Source organism: Lepidochelys olivacea (assembly GCF_965140295.1).
Source record: "Lepidochelys olivacea isolate rLepOli2 genome assembly, chromosome: 6".
Lineage (NCBI taxonomy): Eukaryota > Metazoa > Chordata > Testudines > Cheloniidae > Lepidochelys > Lepidochelys olivacea.
In genome coordinates this window covers 20,842,343-20,863,602 of record NC_140416.1, presented here as the reverse complement: position 1 = coordinate 20,863,602, position 21,260 = coordinate 20,842,343, and the positions used below count along the sequence as shown (strand labels likewise).

The 21,260-nt window shown below is 43.4% G+C and overlaps 1 protein-coding gene across 1 annotated transcript in view; it reads left to right on the top strand.

Annotated features, from left to right (window-relative positions):
• The first annotated feature begins 4,137 nt into the window (after positions 1-4,137).
• The window catches only part of TOLLIP (toll interacting protein), a 58,004-nt gene continuing 40,881 nt past the window's right edge, over positions 4,138-21,260 (top strand). The window contains exon 1 of the mRNA XM_084630015.1: positions 4,138-4,261. Within this exon, the coding sequence (XP_084486141.1) occupies positions 4,229-4,261 (33 nt within the window). The 5' untranslated portion in view covers positions 4,138-4,228. The remainder of the gene's footprint in view (positions 4,262-21,260) is intronic.

Below are 21,260 nucleotides of genomic sequence, written 5' to 3'. Positions count from 1 at the left end.
CTGTCAGCTTCCCCATGCAGAGTTTCCAACAGATGGTTCTATGATTGAGTGGGTGGAAATTGGCTGAACGGGCAGGGAGTTTGGACTCTGGAATCTGTGGCCCCTTGAGACCTGCACACTGGTGGTGTCTGTCAGGTGGTCCTGTGCCTCCACACTACCTCATGAACCCCTGTTGCTCTGAGCCACTCCTCTGCCAGCACGGCTTCAGTTAGGCCATGATGACTGAACTTCCACTACTGGTTGCTGCCCCAGGACACCCTCGAAAAGGACATTATCTTGGGGAAAGAAAATCTGTGGAAATGCTCACAGCATAACTTGGGAGGTGATGGTTCCCTGCCATATTTCTGTGTGGCACTATGGTGACGTTTTGTTGCCATATGATAGGGCTGTTCCATTGCTATGTCAGCACATAGTATCAGGTTGCTGTATTCAACACAGTGGTGATATTTCAGCACAAGGTCACAGTGAGGATGTTCTCCTGCTACATATTCTTGCTGCATTACAATTCTGTTTCAGTGCAGTGTTTAGCTGCCATGATATTGTGCCTCATTATAATGTGCTGGAGACATCTTAATGCCCTATTGCTGTGATACATCACAACGTTTCAGCACAAAGTGATGGTGATGTTTCCTCATCCCATTGCTGTGCTGCGGCCTCCCAAGGCTGTTTCAGTGCAGTGTAATAGAGATATTTCATTGCCTTATCACAGTGGTGCATCGCCATGATCATTTGGTGCAAGATGATGGTAATGTGGCAAGTCTTCAACTTGTCATGCTGTGTAACAATGATATTTCAGTGCAATGTTTCATTGCCATGCCGCTGCATCGCATCATAATCATGTTTCAGTGTAATGTGAGGCTGATGTTTCATTATCCCATCATTGCACCATGTTGTGAAGATGTTTCCACACAAGGCAATGGAGACATTTTACCCTCATTTCACCGTGCTATGTCGTGATGGGGGGTTCAGCGTAATGCAGTGACTATGTTTCACCTCCATTTCCTAGCACTGCATCACAGTGAGTTTTTGGCACAAGAGAATGGTAATGGCGATCCTTCCCCACAGTGTAATGTTGTATCATGCTGTTTCTGCACAATGTGATGGTGATGTACTATATTGTTGCACTGCATCACGATGATTTTTCTGTGCAAGGTCATAGTGACACTCCACTGCCACATTGTTCCACTACTTCACAATTATATTTTGGTCTGAGGCAATCGTGTTTAGCTGCTACATTGACATGCCACTTCATAATGGCATTTTGGCAAACTGTGATGGTGATGTTTCACTGTCAAATTGTTATGATGTTTTAGTGCAAAGTGACAGTGATGATGTTTTGGTGCCATTCCATCACCTCCTCACAATGCTATTTCAGTACAAGGTGATTGTGGTAATGTTTTACCCACACATTGCCATGTCATATCCCCGTGAGTTCAAGCACCATGTCATCATGACGTACCGCAGCAGTGTTCTGGCCCAGTGCTACCTTGGATTAGGATGATGGTGCTTCAGTGCAGGGCAGGCGCTTCTTAATAAATAGTGTCTTATAGTGGCTCGCTGGTGTCTCTCTATGTTGGGGCTCTTTGGAAAGGGCTGTCTTGCAGAAGCAGGGTGGAGTTGTCTGAAATTGAGGCATCTTGGGGTGGAACAGTGGTGTCTCAATAAGGGACAAAGGCATTTCAGGGTTGGGCAGTGGTGTCTTGGAATTCAGTGGGTGTCCCTGTGTAGCATAATGGACATTTTGGTGCATGGCACATTAGAGGTGATCTGGAACAGAGGCATCGCACACAGACTGGGGGATTGTACAGGGTGAGGCTGTCTCAGTGTGAGGCAGCCAGTGGTGTCTTAGCAAGGCGTGGGAGTGTCTCTGTGCAGCGTGGTGGTGCCTTGGGGCAAGGCAATGGCCATTTTGGCATGGGAGGATGGAATCTCAATACGGGGCATTTCAGGATACTGATGTCTCTGGGTAGGGCTGTCTTGGGATGGAGGAAGGCTTTCATTGCAATGGTACCTCAGCACAGTGGCATTTTGGCAGGGGGGCAATGGCCTTTTTGGTGGGGGATGGTACCGTCTTTGTGCAATAACACACCTGCACAGAGGCCATTTTGCTGAAGGGTACAGGTTCACTCAGCATGGAGGTTGTTTTGATGTGTGTGAGGACACTGGTTGTTTTGGTATTGGGATCTTTTTGGTGCAATGTGTTGACATATGGGTGTCTCACGGTGGGGCAGTGAGGTCCCTGCTTGGAAAGTGTTGTCAAATGCCAATCAGTGAAAATTGCCAGATGGACCTTGAAAAGTTGCTAGATGGCACAAAAAACTGCTAAGCCCTAGACATTCTATATTATCAGTGTGTGGAAAACTGGGTGATAGTTTTCTTTTGGTCGCCAATGGATCCATGTGGTTGCCATGTCCAAAGATGCCATGTTTTGTTCAAAGCTTGCACTATAGACAAGAATATTATGGGCTCTAGAATCATTACAGCTCTCCGAACACATATTTTCCAAATGGTTGGGGTTGAATTAAAGTACTGATGGGTTTCATGTGGTTTTTAAAGAACAGGAATATGAAATATAGTAAGTGTTTAATAACAGATGTGTGATGAGAATATATTTTTCCAAGTGGAGAGGGCTTTTTAATTCAAGTCTTTCCACATGACATGTTCCAAAATAATAGGTTATGGAAAATATTTCATAATTAAAAATCCTGTTTTTGCAAGTGTGTAGGATAAATTTATTTTATATCACTGTGAGAAAAATTTTCAAAAGTATGTCCCTGGTTTTTTGTTTGGCCTGGACGTTTGCCCCATTTTAATTTGTAAGAAAAAATGTAATATAGTCATATCTTAAGTTGTTTCTTTTTTAGAAAAAAATTCCAAAAAAAGTCAAATAATACTTCTGTTTACCTACAATTGTATTACTGTTACTTCTTGCACATCAGTATCTGACTAAAAAAATTTCAATTGTAAAGAATTTTTTTTCTATTTTCTTCTTTCTAGTATCTTCTAACAAGGGGAAAAACCACAGAATATAATTAAGTACAATTCATACAGACTAGGCACAATAAGGTACTCAGCAAAGAAATACAACCTTCATTAGACAGCTGACGACAAAACATTTCATGCCAATAATACTCAATAGTCCTTATACTTAACAAACCATGAGTTAAGGCTCAATATATTACACATAAATGTGGAAAATTCCCCAGGGATAAAAAAGGATTGTGTTGTTGCGGGAAGCAGCCTATGTAAGAAAACGCTTGCTCGTTTGCTTTAAAAAATGTATTAAAATCATCAGCTGTTATCTTCGGGTGTTTTAATACTTCAGTCAAAACTAAGAGAGAGCAGATTTACTCCAGCAAAAGAGACCCGGTGAAAATTGCAGACGGGACGCCCACGTCCCAGCCATGCACACAAACATTCCTCACACTACACACACACACACGCGCACCTGCCCCCCAGTACACCCATCCATGCCCATATTTCACTCCACCATTAGGCCTATTGAACAGTCCCCAGCTTTCAATAAAAAGTCGCAGTTTAGCGACCTAAAACAGTGGCTCGGTGTAGCTACACAGTCGCGACATTGACAACAGGGGCTGAGTCCCTGCAGCCCAGCCCCGCCCAGCCCCCTGTCACAAGCCCGGCACAAGCACCGCCCCAAAGGCGCATCGCTGGTGCACAGCGCCTCCTGCTGGAGCAGCGCCTCCTCTGTGCCGGCGGGCTCTGCGCCCCTCACCTGCAGAGGGCGGGGCGGGCCCATTCTATTGCACAGGCGTAGTATAGCCGTTTGAGAGACATTTCACGCGAACTCATTGTCCCAGCCATATCATATGCGCATGCGCTACCCAAGCGGCCGCTTCTCTCCCCCACCCCTTCTCAATTGGGGGAACAACGAGCGGAGTTGCGCATGCGTATTACCTTATGGCGGGGAAGGGGGAAATGAAGGCGCGAACTCCCTTGCCGCATGCGCGAGGCTGGAGACCAAAGGTGGTGGGGGTCAGTGACGAACCGCCAGAGGGCGCATGCGTGTTACCTGCCTAGCGGTTCGCTGTTGGAAGCGGCCAAAGCGGGCGGGGTTTGGAGCGGGGAAATCCGTTGTGCCACGCATGCGCAGTGCCGGGTCAGCGGGGCGGGGGCTCGGCTTGCGCTCAGCTGACGCCGGAGCCTTGGGTTGAGAGGGTGGGTTAGCGGCGGCCTGTTCGGGCGCAGAGAGGCGGGTTCCCCCCCCATGGCGACCACCGTCAGCACCCAGCGGGGCCCGGTGAGCAGCCGCTACCCAGGGCCATGGGGGCGAGGGCAGGGTGTGTGTCCCCCCCCCACGGTCTGGGCCCCAGGGGCAGGGTGTCTTCTTCCCCGGTCCCTGTCCCCTCTCGCCAGGGACGTGAGCCCCGGGGGCCGGGCGTCTGCCCTCTCGCCAGAGCCCGGCCAGCGGGCCTTGGGCAGGGTGGCTCCCCGCCATTCATACCCTAGCGTCCGGGGCCAAGGGTGGGGGAGGGCCCACGGGGACTCCCCATTGCCATCACCCATGGTGGGGGGCGGGGGCGGGGAGAGTCTGCCCCTACTTCCCACCTTGAGAAGGGCTTTTGGGTGCTCTGTGCCCATCATCCGCTCCCCGCGTGGCACACCAGGGATGGGGGGCCTCCGCCTCTTCCCCCAGCATAGCCCGTTAGGCAGGGGAGGCGAAAAAATGACCCTCGCTGGGGGTGGGGGGTGGGGGGGGGGCAGAGGGGTGCACGGCGTCTGCCCTGCTCTCCTCCCGAACTGAGAAACCTGCTGCTGCTGGGAAGTGAGACGTTAGGGGGCAGCTGTCTGTCTCTGCTGTTTAGGGGTGACACCGGCAGGGTGTGTGTGTGGAGGGGGGGCGTGGGGGTAGGTGAAACTTCAACCAAAAGTTGTGTGATGATGGGCCAGTTTAGGGCAGCGCATGAGGGTCATCCTGGATTTGATTTGAAACAGCCACTTCCTAGGTGTGTGCACAGGTGACATGTTGAAATGGGCCACTGTCTACTGCTGCCAGTGGGCCTCACCGCTGCTCGATGCTCTGTGACTGCATCTGGTGTAACACATGCCTTAATTCTGTACCCCATTCCTGCACTTTATGTCCAGTGGCAGCACAGGCTAGCTTGGGGAAGACTCATTTTTGAAATTTTATTTTTAATTGAGGATTTTAAATTACTTAACCAAAATATACAGAGACCAAACAGTACAATGAATCTGTGTAAGAGATGCTGAGAGACAAGAAGACTGAGTCATTCCATTAAATTGCTGTACTTAAAGAGCTATAGCTGCCTTTCTCATCTGATGACGGTGATATCCTTTGGGCATCTCCCTAGCTCTTTCTTGAATCATCCCATTTGTATTAGCTGTTTCTGAGTGGCCACTCTTCTTTATATAGTGGGTTTTCGTAATTCTATTTTGTTGGTGAGAACTAAAATCTTTACGCGGAGGGTTTTTTTAACCCTGATTCTTTTGGTTAGAGACCTACGCCCTACCCCTTATTATGAAATTCAATTGTATCTCCTTAGGTTACAGATTTTCTCTTACTAGTTAAAGGTATCTCAATTTGATATTTTGAACGTATTTTCTCTGCAGCTCTTATAGGCTGGGTTTTTGGGGGCAGGAGATTGAAGTTGGGGAAATATAAATACAATAAGTTTTCTGCTGTCACTTGGTGGTATCAACAAGTGATTTTTAAATGGAATGATCTTTTAAAGTTGTTGGTGTGCAAAGAGATGAAATTGCAATGTCACTTCCAAAATAGTAAATGACAGCGTGTAACAGTTCTTTAAAAGAGAGATTTTGTTATAGCTGTGATGCCAAAAACAACTGCTCAATATTTTGTACAAACCTTGTTCGATCTTAATAGAAAATGGTATTAATCTCTGGTTATTAACTGGCTGAAATATAAAACATGTTTAGTCAGTGTTTGCTATTTGCTGATATCTGATGTTCATTTGTCAGTCTAGAAGTTACTTCATATCTACCTATGTTCTTGATATTTAATGTTTATATCAATGTGCTAAATGTATAACATAGCACTTGTCTGCCGGATTTCAGATGATTTTAAGGAGAAACTATGCTGATAATGTCCCAGTAAGTTACCTGTAATTCAGTGCTATGTATTGATTTAGGCTTTTCTGTACGTATCTTTAACACAGTGTTGTGATTTTTGCCTGACTTATGTAAAACTTTATTTAACTATCACTTTTTATTTGCAAGTGTGAGAACCCCCTGGTAAGAGCTCATGCCTTCCTCCCCAGTTTTAACATTCTGGGTTTAGCCATGTAATGTAATCCTCATCCTTCAGAGAAATGACTTGCAATATATAATTAAATGGGCTCTGTTGATTCCTAAGGTTGCCCTGTCACTGGAATACATAATTCCCCTTTTTTGATTCTCTTTCCACAGCAAAAGATGCAATTTCTGTATTTCTCTCCCTGTAGCTTGAAGGGCAAACAGCTTCTTCCAAAACTGTACTGGAAGTAAGTAACCACTAAAGGGTGCTAAAGCACTGAACATTAGGTTCCATCCACTCCTATGCTGTGGAGAATGTGACCTTTGTGGTATTAGTTTACCCAAGCAGGAAGAGTTCCAAGGTTCTCAAGTGTGAATGCCTGGCAGCATATAATAGAATTGAATATACTGCCTGCTGACACCAGTCTTTTATGTCCATGCTTCCCAATTTGTAGCTCTCATTTGTACATATTAAGTTACAATCCCAGTCATTTAGCTTATCGGATGATTAAAAACTGAAGTTTCTTCTGACAATCAGTAGCAAATGTTCAGGTGGAATATTCCTGGCTCTTTGCGTACCCTGGTATCTTGACCAATATTCTTCCTTTCACAACAACATAAGTTCTAATATGTGAACTATGGCTGATTTTTAATGGCAGCTGTATTTTTTGTAGCTATTGTATGATCAGTATCTTGCATCTTTAACATGTGTGGTTGATGTGAAAGGTGCTACTAAAAATATTCTGTTCAAGTTAAATCTGTGAGGTGAAAACATGAAGTTCATAATTCCTTAAATTGTTCCTTTTTGCAGTCAATTTTGAGTAAAGTGGCAAACAAGTTGATGATGAGATATATCTTCCAGCTATTTTTTCATTCAGAGCTCTCTTGCTAAAGAGGTGCTGCTCTTTCTGAATATTAGCATTTGACTTGCCATCCTCTTATCACGCTCTTACTGGAATGTATGAGGAATCCCTAATTTAACTGTATTGCAAAGGGATATACTTGAACCTGAAATGCCAGTGTACAGGGATGGCAAATGTCCTCTAGATATCCTGCTGCTGCTTGGTCAAGGATCAAGCTTTGAGTTCTGCAGTAAATTCAGATCTCAAAATTTCTAGCTAGAAATGAGTGGAAGCTTACAATGCCTCCATGCACTTAATAATTTTTCATAAAAATATGGTTGAAGCTGTAAATGTTACTTGCTTTTGAGTCACAGTTGTGATATGGTGGTGGTCTCTGTGGTACACTGTTATCACAGAAAATGTGCAAAGTGATGTAGAAAATGCTACTGAGTGCTCATTTACTGAAGAAAAATGCTTTCAGAAAGCTACCCTGATTCACTCAAAGGATTTCTGTTACATCCAGAAGCATTGTCTGTTAAGCAAAAAAAAATTTGGAGGAAAGGAAGAAGGTTTATTGATGTGTGTGCTGATGTAGAAGAATTCAAAACTTGTCAGTGCAATCAGTACTTAAATTCCCAGGATAAGCAGTTCCCTCATGCCACCTCCTCCCCCAACCTCTCCTCCACACACACGCAGACACTGAGGCCAAGTCTACACTAGAAACTTCAAAGCACTGCCACGGCAGCGCTTTGAAGTGTGAGTGTGGTCACACGTGAGTGCTGGGAGAGGTGTCCCAGCGCTTCTGGTAATCCACCTCCACAAGGGGAATAGCTCCAAGTGCTGGGAGCGCGCAACACCCAGGGCCTGTCAACACTAGCGCTTTAAAGTGCTCAAATTTGCTGTGCTTCGGGGTGATTTTTCACAAGCCCATGCTTTTTTAAAGCAAATCTGGATGTGAATTAGAAGCCTATTCATACATCAACATTTTCCACAAGAGGAAACCGAGGCATAGAGTTTCAATGTCTTGTCCGTGGTCACAAAGTACATCTGTATCTGAACAGTAGAACACAGATATCATGGTGTCCAGTGCTTAAACCACTAAAACATATCTTTTATGGATCATGATACTGGAATAGTAGTTTTGATTTTGATCAAAAGGTTGGTGGGTTTCTTTATTCTATCCAAAAGCTGCAGTTGTTACCCTATGAAGCCAGTCTGGAGATGTCTTCTCTAGCAATACTAAAGCACTGTCACCGCAGTGCTTTAACATGGCTGTGTAGTCGCGGCACCAGCTTTGGGAGAGAGCTCTCCCAGCGCTGGTACACTGTCTACACTCCCACTTTTACAGCGCTGAAACTTGCAGCGCTTGGGTGTTTTTTCACCCTTGAGTGAGAAAGTTGCAGTGCTGTAAAGTGGCAGTGTAGACAAGGCCATAGATATAATGGACCTGATCTAGATGATGTCTGACTCAGTCATCTGTTTCTAAATAGCTGAAAAGACTGATTTGATTGAGATCCTGACTGCAGATATCAAGTTGATCAAATCAGTCATTTCCTTGTCCGTAAACAAGCCTTATGGAATATAGTTGGTCTCTGATCTCGTGGCCCAAATAATTAAGTGGTTTGTTCAGCATAAGTAAAATAAAGGCAATAAGTTTTAACTAGTGCCTTTACAGAATATTTGATTGAAAACACCTCCATCCCAAGCTTGTATTTGTGCTGAGAGTGCTTGACCTTTCCTGTTGACCCAAAGTTGGCAAAAGCTGCGAATTCTAGGTGCCAGAGCTGCAAAATGCTGTTTTTTCTCATAGGAATAATTAAACTGAGGTTTGTGAGGACATTTATCCTTTTTCCCCAACAATACAAGGCACTCTCAGGTCATGATTAGTTTGCATGGGCTACATGTAGAGCAGCAATAGGTAGACTGGATATTTCTTTATGTGAAAAGTTGTCGTATAATACTAACTAAATAGCCAAAAAAAGCAAGCCCAATCAAACAAGACCTAATTTGTTAATGCAGAATTAAGGTTTTCTGGTGATAGCTAGTGCCCTTCAGAGAGTCGAGGTCAGCAAAATTCAAACTTCAGAAAAAGATGAAATACATATTTTGAATTTTGCTGAACTCAACTCTGTGGAAGGGCCCATAGATAGGGCCTTACCAAATTCACAGTCCATTTTGGTCAATTCCATGGTCGTAGGATTTTTAAAATTCTATATTTCATGATTTCAGCTATTTAAATCTACGGTTACAACGCTGTTAAATTTCAGGAGTCCTGACCCAAAAAAGAGTTTGGGGTGGGTCACAAGATTATTGTAAGGGGTTTGTGGTACTGTTACCTTTACTTCTATGCTGCTGCTGGCTGCAGCACTGCCTTCATAACTGGGCAGCTGCAGAGTGGTGGCTGCTGTCCAGGAGCCCAGTTCTGAAGACAGGGCTGCTGCCTGCAGAGCTGGGCCCTCAGTCAGCAGCCGCCACTCCCTGGCCGCCCAGCTCTAAAGACAGCGTGAAAGTAAGGGGGGCATGGTATGGTATTGCCACTCTTACTTCGGCGCTGCTGCTGGCGGGGCACTGCCTTCGGAGCTGGGCACCTGGCCAACAGCAGCTACTCTCCGGTTGCCCAGTTCTGAAGGCAGTACAGAAGTATGGGTGGCAATACAGTGCAACCCCCTCCCTTCCTGTCCTAAAATAACCTTGCAACTCCCTTTGGTGTCAGGACCCCCAATTTCAGAAAAATTGGTCTCCCTCATGAACTCTGTATAGTATACGGTAAAAGCACACAAGGGACCAGATTTCATGGTCCGTGATGCGTTTTTCAGGGCTGTGAGTTTGGTAGGGCCCTACCCACAGAAACCTTAACTTTATGTTAACAAGATTTTTGTTTTGGCCACTTAATTTTCTAATGGCTTCTTTAAGGGGGGGAGGGGAGAACTTGTTGGTAGGAGTAAATGGTCATACAAAATGGGAAATGACTGCCTAGGAAGGAGTACTGTAGAAAGGGATCTGGGGGTCATAGTGGACCACAAGCTAAATATGAATCAACAGTGTAACGCTGTTGCAAAAAAAGTGAACGTTGTTCTGGGATGTATTAGCAGGAGTGTTGTAAGCAAGACACGAGAAGTAATTCTTCTGCTCTACTCTGCTCTGATTAGGCTTCAGCTGGAGTATTGTGCCTAGTTCTGGTCACCACCGTTCAAAAAGGATGTGGACAAATTGGAGAGAGTTCAGAGAAGAGCAACAAAAATGATTAAAGGTCTAGAAAACATGGCCTATGAGGGGAGACTGACAAAATTGGGTTTTTTTAGTCTGGAAAAGAGAAGACTGAGAGGGGACATACCTTTTCAAGTACATAAAAGGTTGTTACAAGACAGAGGAAGAAAAAAAAAATTTCTTAACCTCTGAGGATAAGACAAGAAGCAATAGGCTTAAATTGCAGCAAGGGAGGTTTAGGTTGGACATTAGGAAAATGGTTTAGGTTGGACATTGTGAGCAAAATACTTGCTAATCTTCTAAAATAACTCCCCATCCTCAACAGACTTTAGGAATATGCCTTCCAGCCTTTTTTTCCAGATTTTGCCCAAGATGGGATTCCAGTTGACAGTGGCAGGGTGAGTCTGGTTCAGAGGACTATTTCTTATCTCTTGAGCTATTCAGCTGGTGTGATGCTTTGAAGGTTAAAAATCCTGTATCCTCCATGTAGTCCAGTAGTCATATGAAAAGGCATGTGAGCCTTAGAACTGTTTAGTGCATGCCTAACTAGAGCAGCAAACTCTTTTTGAAGTGACATTTTATCTTGATTTTTTCCCCCAAAGTGCTGGTGGATGCCATGCACTCCACTGGAGTAATGCTTAAACATTTTAGACCTTGCTATGATTTGAGCTCTGGTTTTATTTTTAACTGAGCGCGCGCGCACACACATTCAAGAACAACTATTTTATTTATCCTCCAATTTGGGAGCACCAAATTTCAAGTCTGATTAGTTGTACAGATTTTAAGGCTCGGCTGTTCTATGAGCTCTAAACAGTTAGCTATCCTCAACCTTAACCATAGCAGAGCTGTTTTTTGTGCTACAGCTATAATACTTGACACTTCTCTAGACTCTTCAATGTTTGCAAAGAATTTTGAAATATCAAATGAATTAAGACTTTCAACATCCTTATTAGGTAGTTACAGCAGGAACAAGTAAAATATATTATCATATTGTTTAGAAACTAAGGTATAAAGCTTGCACAACTTACAACAGAATTCAGTTTGGATTCAGTCACTATCCGTAACCCTGAAACAGTACTGTATGATGCTGGTTCCTTCTGAATACCAGTAGCTGCAGGTACTTGGAACTTTGAAAGGTTAGAACCTTTCCTGTTTTGAAATTTGATTTTTACAGAATACAGATATTTATAGAGAACATTGAAACACTTGGTTTTTCCCATGCTTGGCAAATATTTATTTTATGTTAAATACCTGTATGCTACCTTTTTCTTAAAAATAAACAATTCAAAACCAAAACAGACTGAGCTTGAGAGAAGCTGCATGGCAAGCATTTATCTTCCTACACCACCTTTAAGAAATTTATTAGTCATGTTGCACCACTCTTTGCCTTGGAACTTTGTTTTTCTCCTGTTACTAAAATACTGAAGTGTGAACAGTTGGTGGCCCTATCTGTACCATGTCTTGAGACCTTGTTACAAAAGTCACTGCCCTGACATGGTTAAAATGCTTTAGCCTTGTAGGTGTAAATGTGCTACTGAATTGTGTTATGACTTCAGATATCAGAATAACTTGATTTTCCTTAATGATTGCAACCACAATCATTTTGGGATATATTAACTGTATCACACTTATCAGAAGCTTTTTGAAATCTGTTTTTAAAGACTGATGAAAAAGAGAAGAGGGAGGTTAGTGGGTCTCTACAGAGACCAATATATTCTGAACTCTAGTTACTAATAAGTAAATCTTCCTTTTTCTAAACTGTGTGTTTAAATCTCAACCATAGTGTTGAAATAACTATGATCAGAATGTCTGTCCTTTAAAAGAAGGCTCCTGCATGATAAATAAACAGTTTATTGAATTAGGTAAAATGGGTCTAAGCAGATTGCTGAATGCACATAGTTTTGAGTGGGCGTGCGGAGCCCCAGGGGCAAGGTTCTCACATGAATAATTAGAAGGCTGTTTTTTCCAACTGTGACAACATTTCAAAGGTATAATGCTTCTGTTAATTTATGTAGCATAGGCCTCAAATAAGAAACTCCCAAAGTACATTGCAGGTTTTAGATCCAGTTTTCAAGGTTGAGTGCCCAAATCCCCGATTTTGCTACTGAAAGAATCCATAGACACTTAAAAGGACACCCAAATGGGCATTTAAGGTATCCAGGTTTCAGAATTGACCTCTCAATACATAATAGTTGCTTCACCTACCATTCTTTGTCTGTAGCCAGCTTTGAAATGGAAATATGCCATCAATTTTTCAGCCAGCAATACTACATATGCTTAATGAAGAAAATCATATCCAATTGAAATATGAAAGTATGTTTAGTAGAATGTAAATGTTCAGGAATTTGGTTGACTCATTAAAATAGATTTTGAAGTGCAAGAAAATCCAAATTCATGACTGTTCTTTACTAATACCATTTTTCAAACAGACAAATTCACTCTACTGATCAGCTCAATTTTATAAAAATAAAGTTGGTAAGATGTACTACTTAAATGAATCTCTGTACATATGAATTTTCTTTGCTCAATATTTTTAATCTAGAAATGAAAACTGTAGGTGTTCAGTGTTTGAAAGCTTTTCCAGTTCCTCTCAACTTCCGTTACTGTTCTCTGGCTTGTACTCCATATTGTGCATCCTATTTGGGAACTGGTTTCAAAGCACAACATGGACAGCACTCCAACTGTGGATTTTCATTGTGGGAAACAAATGCACTCTGCAAATGATTGTTGGCTCAAAGACCAGCTTTGTATAAACCCCAACAAATTGGGATGGACACAGACAATGTGCAAGTCAGTGCCAAGCGGACAACAGAGAGGATTTTGTAGTCAACAGCTTGCTGGTGAAACATGGAGTGTGCTGGATGTTACAGCATCTCTTAAACAGCATAGGTTAAAAGATGAAATCAAAACATCTTGGTTTTTTTACAAATGGAAGGAGTAAGACTTAAAAATGGAGATTATTATGGGGTCTGCTGTTTTGGTAACTTCACAGGTGAGGGTTTACAGGGATACTTATAACTTTTCCCCCTCTTGTGTCCCAGGAGCCAGAGGTGGGGAGAGAGGCCTCAGGTTTCCCAGCCTCCCCACACAGTGGGGACAGGGGAAGCCCACTTCTGGCCAGGGCTTCCCAGTATATAGCAGGAACAGCTGACCAAGAGGGTAGTGGGGATTTTCTGCCCAGACTAGAACAGCAGCAGCAGCAGCAAAGGTCTTTGTTTTCAGGGACTGGTCTTGGTTCTGGATTGGCATGGGGTAGGAGAAGAGAAGGATACAGTATATTTCTAAGTGTTTTCAAGCCTACCCACACTACTCTTCTAAAGCACATGAGCAACCTGAATTGTGCCTTGTAGTGACACTGTTGGGGGGATGGCAAGAAAATCTAAAGTGTTTTTTTAATCAGTTTAATCTAATTTGGGACCTCAGACACTAAAATGACTTAAGCCTAACCATGGTACTGCATGGTGTTACTACAAGGCACACTTAAGGATGTTCGATGCGCCAACTCTGCATTTCCCTACTGTAACATGTTAAGGTAAAACTTAAAAGAAATCTGAACTTTGAGTTCCATAGGTTTATAATGTCTGGCTTGGGGATAACTGCAGTATTTCTATACTGTATTATTTTACTGACACTCTTAACTATAAATCTATTTTAATATAGTTTTTTGTCTAGGAATTAATGTCAGTCCTTTCAAACGACTGTACCACCTGCTTTCCATTATTGATTGTGTGTATCGCTGTAGCACCCAGAGCCATCGCTCAGGATTGGGGAATTTACTATGCTGAGTGCTGTGCAAGCAGGTACTGAGGCCTAGTTCTATAGTTAAATGTTTTGCCAGTATACATATATCAGTCCAATATAGTATTCTAGCAAAACCCTCCTCGTGTAGATACAGTTTATACAAGCAGATGGGTGCTTTTGCTGGTATAGCTTATCCTTTTTTGCTAGCCAAACAAGCTATACTGACAAAAGCACTCTTATACTGAGTCTACACTAGGGCTTTTGCCAGCATAGAAATGTTACAAAAAATCTCACACATACTCCTGACTTTTCTGTAGAGGCAAAAGTTCCAGATCCTGATCTGGCCTAAAACAGTACTTACTGCAAATTGAGAACAGGTGAAACCCAGCACTAGTGCAGTTTTTCTACATCAGCCAGAATATTTTAAGGCTATAGGTCTTCAGTTTCTTTGGTAGCTTGTTCTAGTTGCTAGGAAATATGAAATAATAAAAAAATAAATCTGGCTTGATGAGCTGGCACTGAGGGCAACTGTCATGTTACATAGAGACTAATCTGAGTTGTGGTGAAAGATTTTCAGTTCGCGCCCTGTAGCACTGACTCCTTTTTAATGGAATCCGTTTATATTAACCCCACCTTAAAACCAAAGAGCTAGCTTGATCTAATGATTTATGATAAATTCCATCTTTCCCTGTTGCATAGTGATGGGAGAAATTTTTTGGACTGTACAGCTGGGTATTTTCAAAGGTGGTGGTCTCCTAGTTCATAACACAAGAACTAGGAGTCACCAAATGAAATTAATAGGCAGCAGATTTAAAACAAACAAACATTTTTTCACACAATGCACAGTCAGCCTATGGAACTCCTTGCCAGAGGATGTTGTGAAGGCCAAGACTATAACAGGATTCAAAAAAGAAGTAGGTAAGTTCATGGACGATAGGTACATCAATGGCTATTAAGCCAGGATGGACAGGGATGGTGTCCCTAGCCTCTGTTTGCCAGAAACTGGGAATGGGTGACAGGGGATGGATCACTTGATGATTATCTGTTCTGTTCCTTGCCTCTGGGGCACCTGGCGTTGGCCACTGTTGGAAGACAGGATACTGGGCTAGGTGGACCTTTGGTCTGACCCAGTATGGCCGTTCTTATGTTTTATATTGAAAGCTGGACTGAGAGGTGAGTAATGGGAACAGATTTTACATTGGTGTTTGAGCGTTAAGAATATTTGTTTGTTACCATGTCTGAATAGTAAATATGGATTATTGCTAATTTACCTGCGGTGTATGTCTTGCTTTCTAAAATCAGGCTAATGTTAATAAAAGTAGACTTATACATGACATAGGATAAGGCAAATCTCTTTCTTTAAAGGAACTGTAATCATATTAGTTCTGTACTAGTAGCTTTAGTATGACAGCCCTATATATTTCTGTGGGGCTAGCTGGAGCCCTTGTTAGGGCTTGCTGACCAGGAAAGTTGACTGGCAAGCCATTTGGCACTAGTGGTGGTATAGTAGGGAAGTTTCGAGTGCATAGGACAGAGTGGTATGGATTCAATTCCCTCTTACATTGCTGCGTAGACATACCACAAGCCTAGGGTTAGTGGGACTTGAGTCAGCTTGAGCTTGAGCATCTACATTGCATTTGAAACCTAGGTTAAGGATTTTCTGACCTGTGCTCAAACCTAGGGTTCTGATATCCACACTGCAGTGCACAGACCTGAGTCCAAGTAATTCTGTCCGGAGTTCCTAAGCCCCCAACTCCTCAGTGTCTAAACTTTAGCCCTATGACTGTGTTGCACTGTGGGAAAACTCTCCTGCCCACCCTGTTTCCTAACTGTGACAGTGCCATTGATGGAACTCAGGTGCCCATAAGGAGCACATGAGTACATAAGATGCATAATTAGCTCTTTTGGTGGCTGTTTGAGTAGAATGACTGCAATTTGAGAAGGCTTTATACCGAACTACCATCCAATCTGAGAAATGGGTTCTCCATATCAAGGCTGAGTCACATCACCAGGAAAATACCCATGTGCACCTGCTCTGGAGATAATTAGAATGTCTGTCTCCAGGGCCATCAAACTATTAAAATGAAACTTTGCAATTTGTAATTTTTAAAATGATCAATGAAGGTGTTTTTTGTTTTGGTTGTTTTTTAATTTATTTTTTCTTTGTTTTGAAGAATGACATAAATTGTAGGTTTCGGAGGAAACACCCAGACCCAATCTGGCTGCTGCTGGCTGCAAAGCAGTCAAGTGCATCCACCGGTACCCCCAGGGATCCTTTATCCCTGCAGCTGCTGCACTGGCAGAAGCAGGGATAAGGAATCCCCAGGAGGTGGGGGAGGGGGGAGTTTTGGGACGGACTCCCACTCACTGTCCTCACAGTGCATGTAACCTCAAGTTAGGGTTACCACCTGGCCAATATTTGCCCGGCCTGCCCATTTTTTTGTACGAATTCACCAGTTGCCAGAAAAATAATTTAATCTGCTGTTTTTTTATGTGGGTTTAAAGATTTGCATTATCAGGATACACTGTTAAAAATTTCTGTATCCAGGCAAAGATGCTGCAGTGTTCCCACTTCTGCAGTTTAAGAGATCAAAATTGTTGAAAATACAGCAGCTGTATGCTCACCAACAGTCAAGTGCACTGCACATATGTAAAAGAGAGGGTTTGAGTCAAGCAAGAGTGAGGAGAATGAGATGTTATCAGTCTTATCTATATGTGTTATCTCTTTAGATACTATAAGTGGCTGTTGAGGGGGGGGTTGTGGAGTTGCCTTGAGGTTGTGGGGGGGGCTTGTCTTGTGGCAGGGGGGTGCCTTTTTGCATTTCAAAGGTGGTAACCCTAGCCCCAAGGAGGGTAGATGGGGCCCAGGAACAGAGAGCAGAGTGGCACCGAGCGGTTGCCCTGCAGGGAAGGGGAGTAGCAGAACTCCCAGCTCAGTGTGGCCGGGAGAGGGATGACCCCCCCAACATCCTGGCAGCCATGAGCTTCCTCCTGCCAGTCAGCTTTGCTCCCTGTTCTAGGCAAACTCTGCACAGAAGCAAGGAGGAGCAGGAGCAGCAGGAAGCTGTGGGAAGTTATTTGGGTTGGCTCCTACTCACTGTCCTGACAGAGCATGCAGCCCCAGGCAGGCCAAGGGGCACCAGAGAGCAGAGCAGGGACCAAGTGGCTGCCCTTGGGACTGCCTGTGCAGGGATGCCTGGGCACCAAAATTTGGTTCCGCTCTTGTGATCAGGAAGCAGTTTTCTTTGCAAAAAGCTTCTTATCAGTCTCCATTGAAAACCTTGCAGGCTTTCTGGTAGTGTGCTTGGAAACCAGCGTTTAGCAGACAGTGGGTTAACAGTGATCCGAGCAGCTCCTGTTGGCAGAGAGAGGTGTGGCTTCCGTTAGCAACAGAATGCAATAGACTGCAACACAAATTGTCAGCATAGAGAGGACTAAGGAAATTGCTGTAAGGAAGTCTGGAATACATCCGGAGGACTTCTGGGACTTGAGTGCGCACAGGAAAGCAATAGGGCTCAGTCCTAGTCCCAGCTTAACATGGGCTTGGACCCTTCAAGTCTAGTACAGCTGGAGTTTGTTGGAGGTTCTGGAACATACTTAAGGAGAAGGAAATTGGCTGGTGGGGGTGTGACAGGTGTCCCAGGGGAGCCAACTGAGGTTACTCAATTAGGGTGAACTGCAAAGAATGGGGCAGACAATCCCCCAAACTGGTGGATATTCCAATACTTAGATTTACCAAATCAGCACAAAAGAGCTTCTTGTAATAACTTACTGGTTACCCAGAAGCCAACAACACAGTTCCCTTAAAGTAACCCAGCCTCAGGCCTCCACCTAGACACCTAAGAAGAATAGGAGGATTAATAAAAATCTTATTCATCATATAAAAAATGTTCTACCAATCCCAAAGGATCAGACACGTTAATGAATATTCCATATCTTACCCAAATACACGCTTACAGCCAATTCTTGTTAACTAAAATGTTTTAAAAAAAGAAAGAGAATTGGTTAAGAGATCAGTATACATACAGACACGAGCACAATTCTTGAGGTTCAGATTCATAGCAGAGATGGTGAGCTTTGTAGAGGCAAAGAGTTCTTTCAGAAATAGTTCATAGGTTACAGTCCAGTGTTTATATAGAGAATGGTCCAGTCAGGACTGGGATCTCAGGCCTTATGGCTTAGGCTTTCCCTGCATGAAGCCTCAAGCAGATCTGATATGACAGGAGCAGGACCCAAGCCATTTTTTATACAACTTCAGGCCTTCCTTGACAGGTCAGAATCCTTAGGCGAATAATAGGCACTCCTGGGGACCTTGAAGTGCGCCCATTTTCTAGGCATCACTGGTGATTATCCATACGGATTAACATAAGGCAATTGCCTGTTAAATTGCTATACATTTCCAAGAGATGAATACAGTGATATCCTATGTTTACAGTTCATTTAAATGTTAAGATGTCCTTTTGCTCTCTGAATTAACAGAATACAGTATAGACAGGGACTGTTTGATTACATTGTTGTCTACCAATATATATGTAAATACACAAACATTATCTCTCCCATGTCTTGAAGGGTTGAATTTGAGTCATTTATCCTGTGGGATGCCTAACCCTTTCTGGTCATGCGTCAAGGGGGATTGCTAGAAATGGAAGGTCTGGACAGTGCGGAAAGTTTCATTCCACACCAACAAACACGTTTCTCGGAGACTGTAAATTTGCTGTTTTGTTTTGTAGTGGGATTGAAGTAAGCCTTCTCAATACCAGGAGGTGAATAATCCTGTCTGAGCTATGAGTTGGTTGTTTTTGTGTGTGGGTGTGGTTTTTTTGGTTGCAACTCACCTTTCAGCAGGAAAGCGTTGAGTTGATGTTAGCTTGTGGTTTTTTTAGGCTGATTGTTTTTTTTCTTTTTGAACAATGATTTTAACTTCAGATTTTGTTTCACCCCCTTCTAGGAGGGTTTTCACTGCATTTGTTTGTTTTCAGCCAGCTAAAATATTTGTGTGTTTGGCATTGGAGAGGGAAAGAATTCCAGGGACAATAGTTTGTCGCCTTTATTGGGGCCCACTCTTCAGGAAAGCATTTGGACTATTGCTTCCATTGCAGGGCCCAAAATAATAGCTCCCAGGTACAGAGCAAGTAGGAAGCACTTAGAGACCATGAAGGTATGTCTACACAGTAAGCATCACAAGCTTCAGCATTGGTTTCACAAGCCTGCCTGGGGAACGTGGATGCATACTCCATTGCCAGTCCACAATGCTTTGTCTCCACGCTGTTTTTAGTGTACTAGCTAGATTAAGGCTAGTGTGGGTATGCCTACTTGAGCTGTAGATTGTAGCTTAGATGTACCCTTAGGGGCATTTGACAAACTTAATAGTGAAATGCCTCCTTAGACTGTACAGGGTCACTGAATGCTGTGGTGAAGTTATTTCTCTGCAAGTCATCTTTAAAAACAATGGTCGTGGCACAGATACCTCAAAATGTAACTCTTCCTTCTGAACCCTGTTTTCCTACACTCCTTTATGGATACGAAACCTGGGTGGCCTATCGACAGCACCTCAAGAGTCTGGAGAGGTACCACCCACGATGCCTCCGGAATATCCTTTGCATCAGGTGGGAAGATTGTTGCACTAATTCCAGCATCCTCCCTGAAGACAATGTCACCAGCATTGAAACAATGATTCTCATGCAGCAACTCTGTTGGGTTGGACATAGTGTGCGGATGCCAGACTCTTGCCTCCTAAAACAAGTCGTCATACTCTCAACTCAACCATGGTCAGAGGAAACACACTTTCTGTGAGTCTTTTTAGTATCTCAAGAAAACTGATGTGGTTCCAGGATTGGACTCCTGAGTCATCTCAGGACCCATATGTAAATCTGTCACAGAGATGATCCTCGAATCGAGGGTGTGACGGTGCACCCCATAAGGCTTTATGTTAATGTTTGACTGTATATATGACATATGCCATGTGTAACATCTATGTAAAGGTTATGATCTACTGAATATATTCATCCTATTTGCATGCATGTGTCATTCTTGTATTCGAAGTTATGAATATTGGCAGTATACTTATTTGGTTTTAAATAGCCTTAGTAAGGCATTTGGTCAGCTTCTTTAGAAGGGAATTAAGTGCCCAATCAAGAAGCACTTAACGCTTGGAAGGCTCCAATCCACATAAGAAGTATACATGAGGACATTCAAGGTAGCATGTGGACAATGGCTGTTGCTTGTAAAAACTGAGTCATGCATGGACATGTGACTTGCCCATGGGACTCCAAAACTCCATCTTGGAGCTGGACTTTGCAGAGGAGGGGGTCTCCACCCACAAGAGAGAGTCTATTTAAACCCCTGGGAGACACCTCCATTTGGTCTTTAGCTGGCTCAAGAGAGAGCCTCTCCACCCCCAAGGATACCTGAAAGAAACTGGAACAAAGGACAGTAACTACAGGGGGTGTGAGGGATTGCTGGACCCAGACTAGAAGGAGACTAGTCTGTAAAAGGAAGCTTACTGGAATTCCTCTGAGGGTGAGGTTTTTATCTGTATTCAGTTTTCTTACTGTATTAGACATAGACTTGCGTGTTCTATTTTATTTTGGTTGGTAATTTACTTTTTTCTGTCTGTTACTACTTGGAACCACTTAAATCCTACTTTCGGTATTTAATGAAATCACTTTTTACTTATTAACCCAGAGTATATTAATACGTGGGGGGCAAACAGCTGTGCATATCTCTCTATCAGTGTTATAGAGGGTGAACAATTTATGAATTTACTCTGTATAAGCTTTATACAGGGTAAAACGGATTTATTTGGGGTTTGGATCCCATTGGGAGTTGAGCATCTGAGTGTTAAAGACAGGAACGCTTCTTAAGCTGCTTTCAATTAAGCCTACAGCTGTTAGGGGACATAGTTCAGACCTGAGTCTGGGTTTGCAGCAGGCTAGCAGGTCTGGCTCAAACCAGGCAGGGCACTGAAGTCCCAAGCCGGGAGGGCAGGGAAAGCAAGGGCAGAAGTAGTCTTGGCACATCAGTTGGCAACCCCAAGGGGGTTTCTGTGATGCAACCCATCACAGAGGGATTGCTGATATAGAAATCTTTTTATTTTAAAAAAATAGGGCTACTTAAAGGTGTGGTCAGGACCTGAGCAACCCCTTTTGGCTTGGCGTGACACTGCAGGTGTGCCCCACCTATAACTTGCTCAAGTGGAGCAGCAGTAGATTGCAATTGAACAGCCCAGGGGCAAGG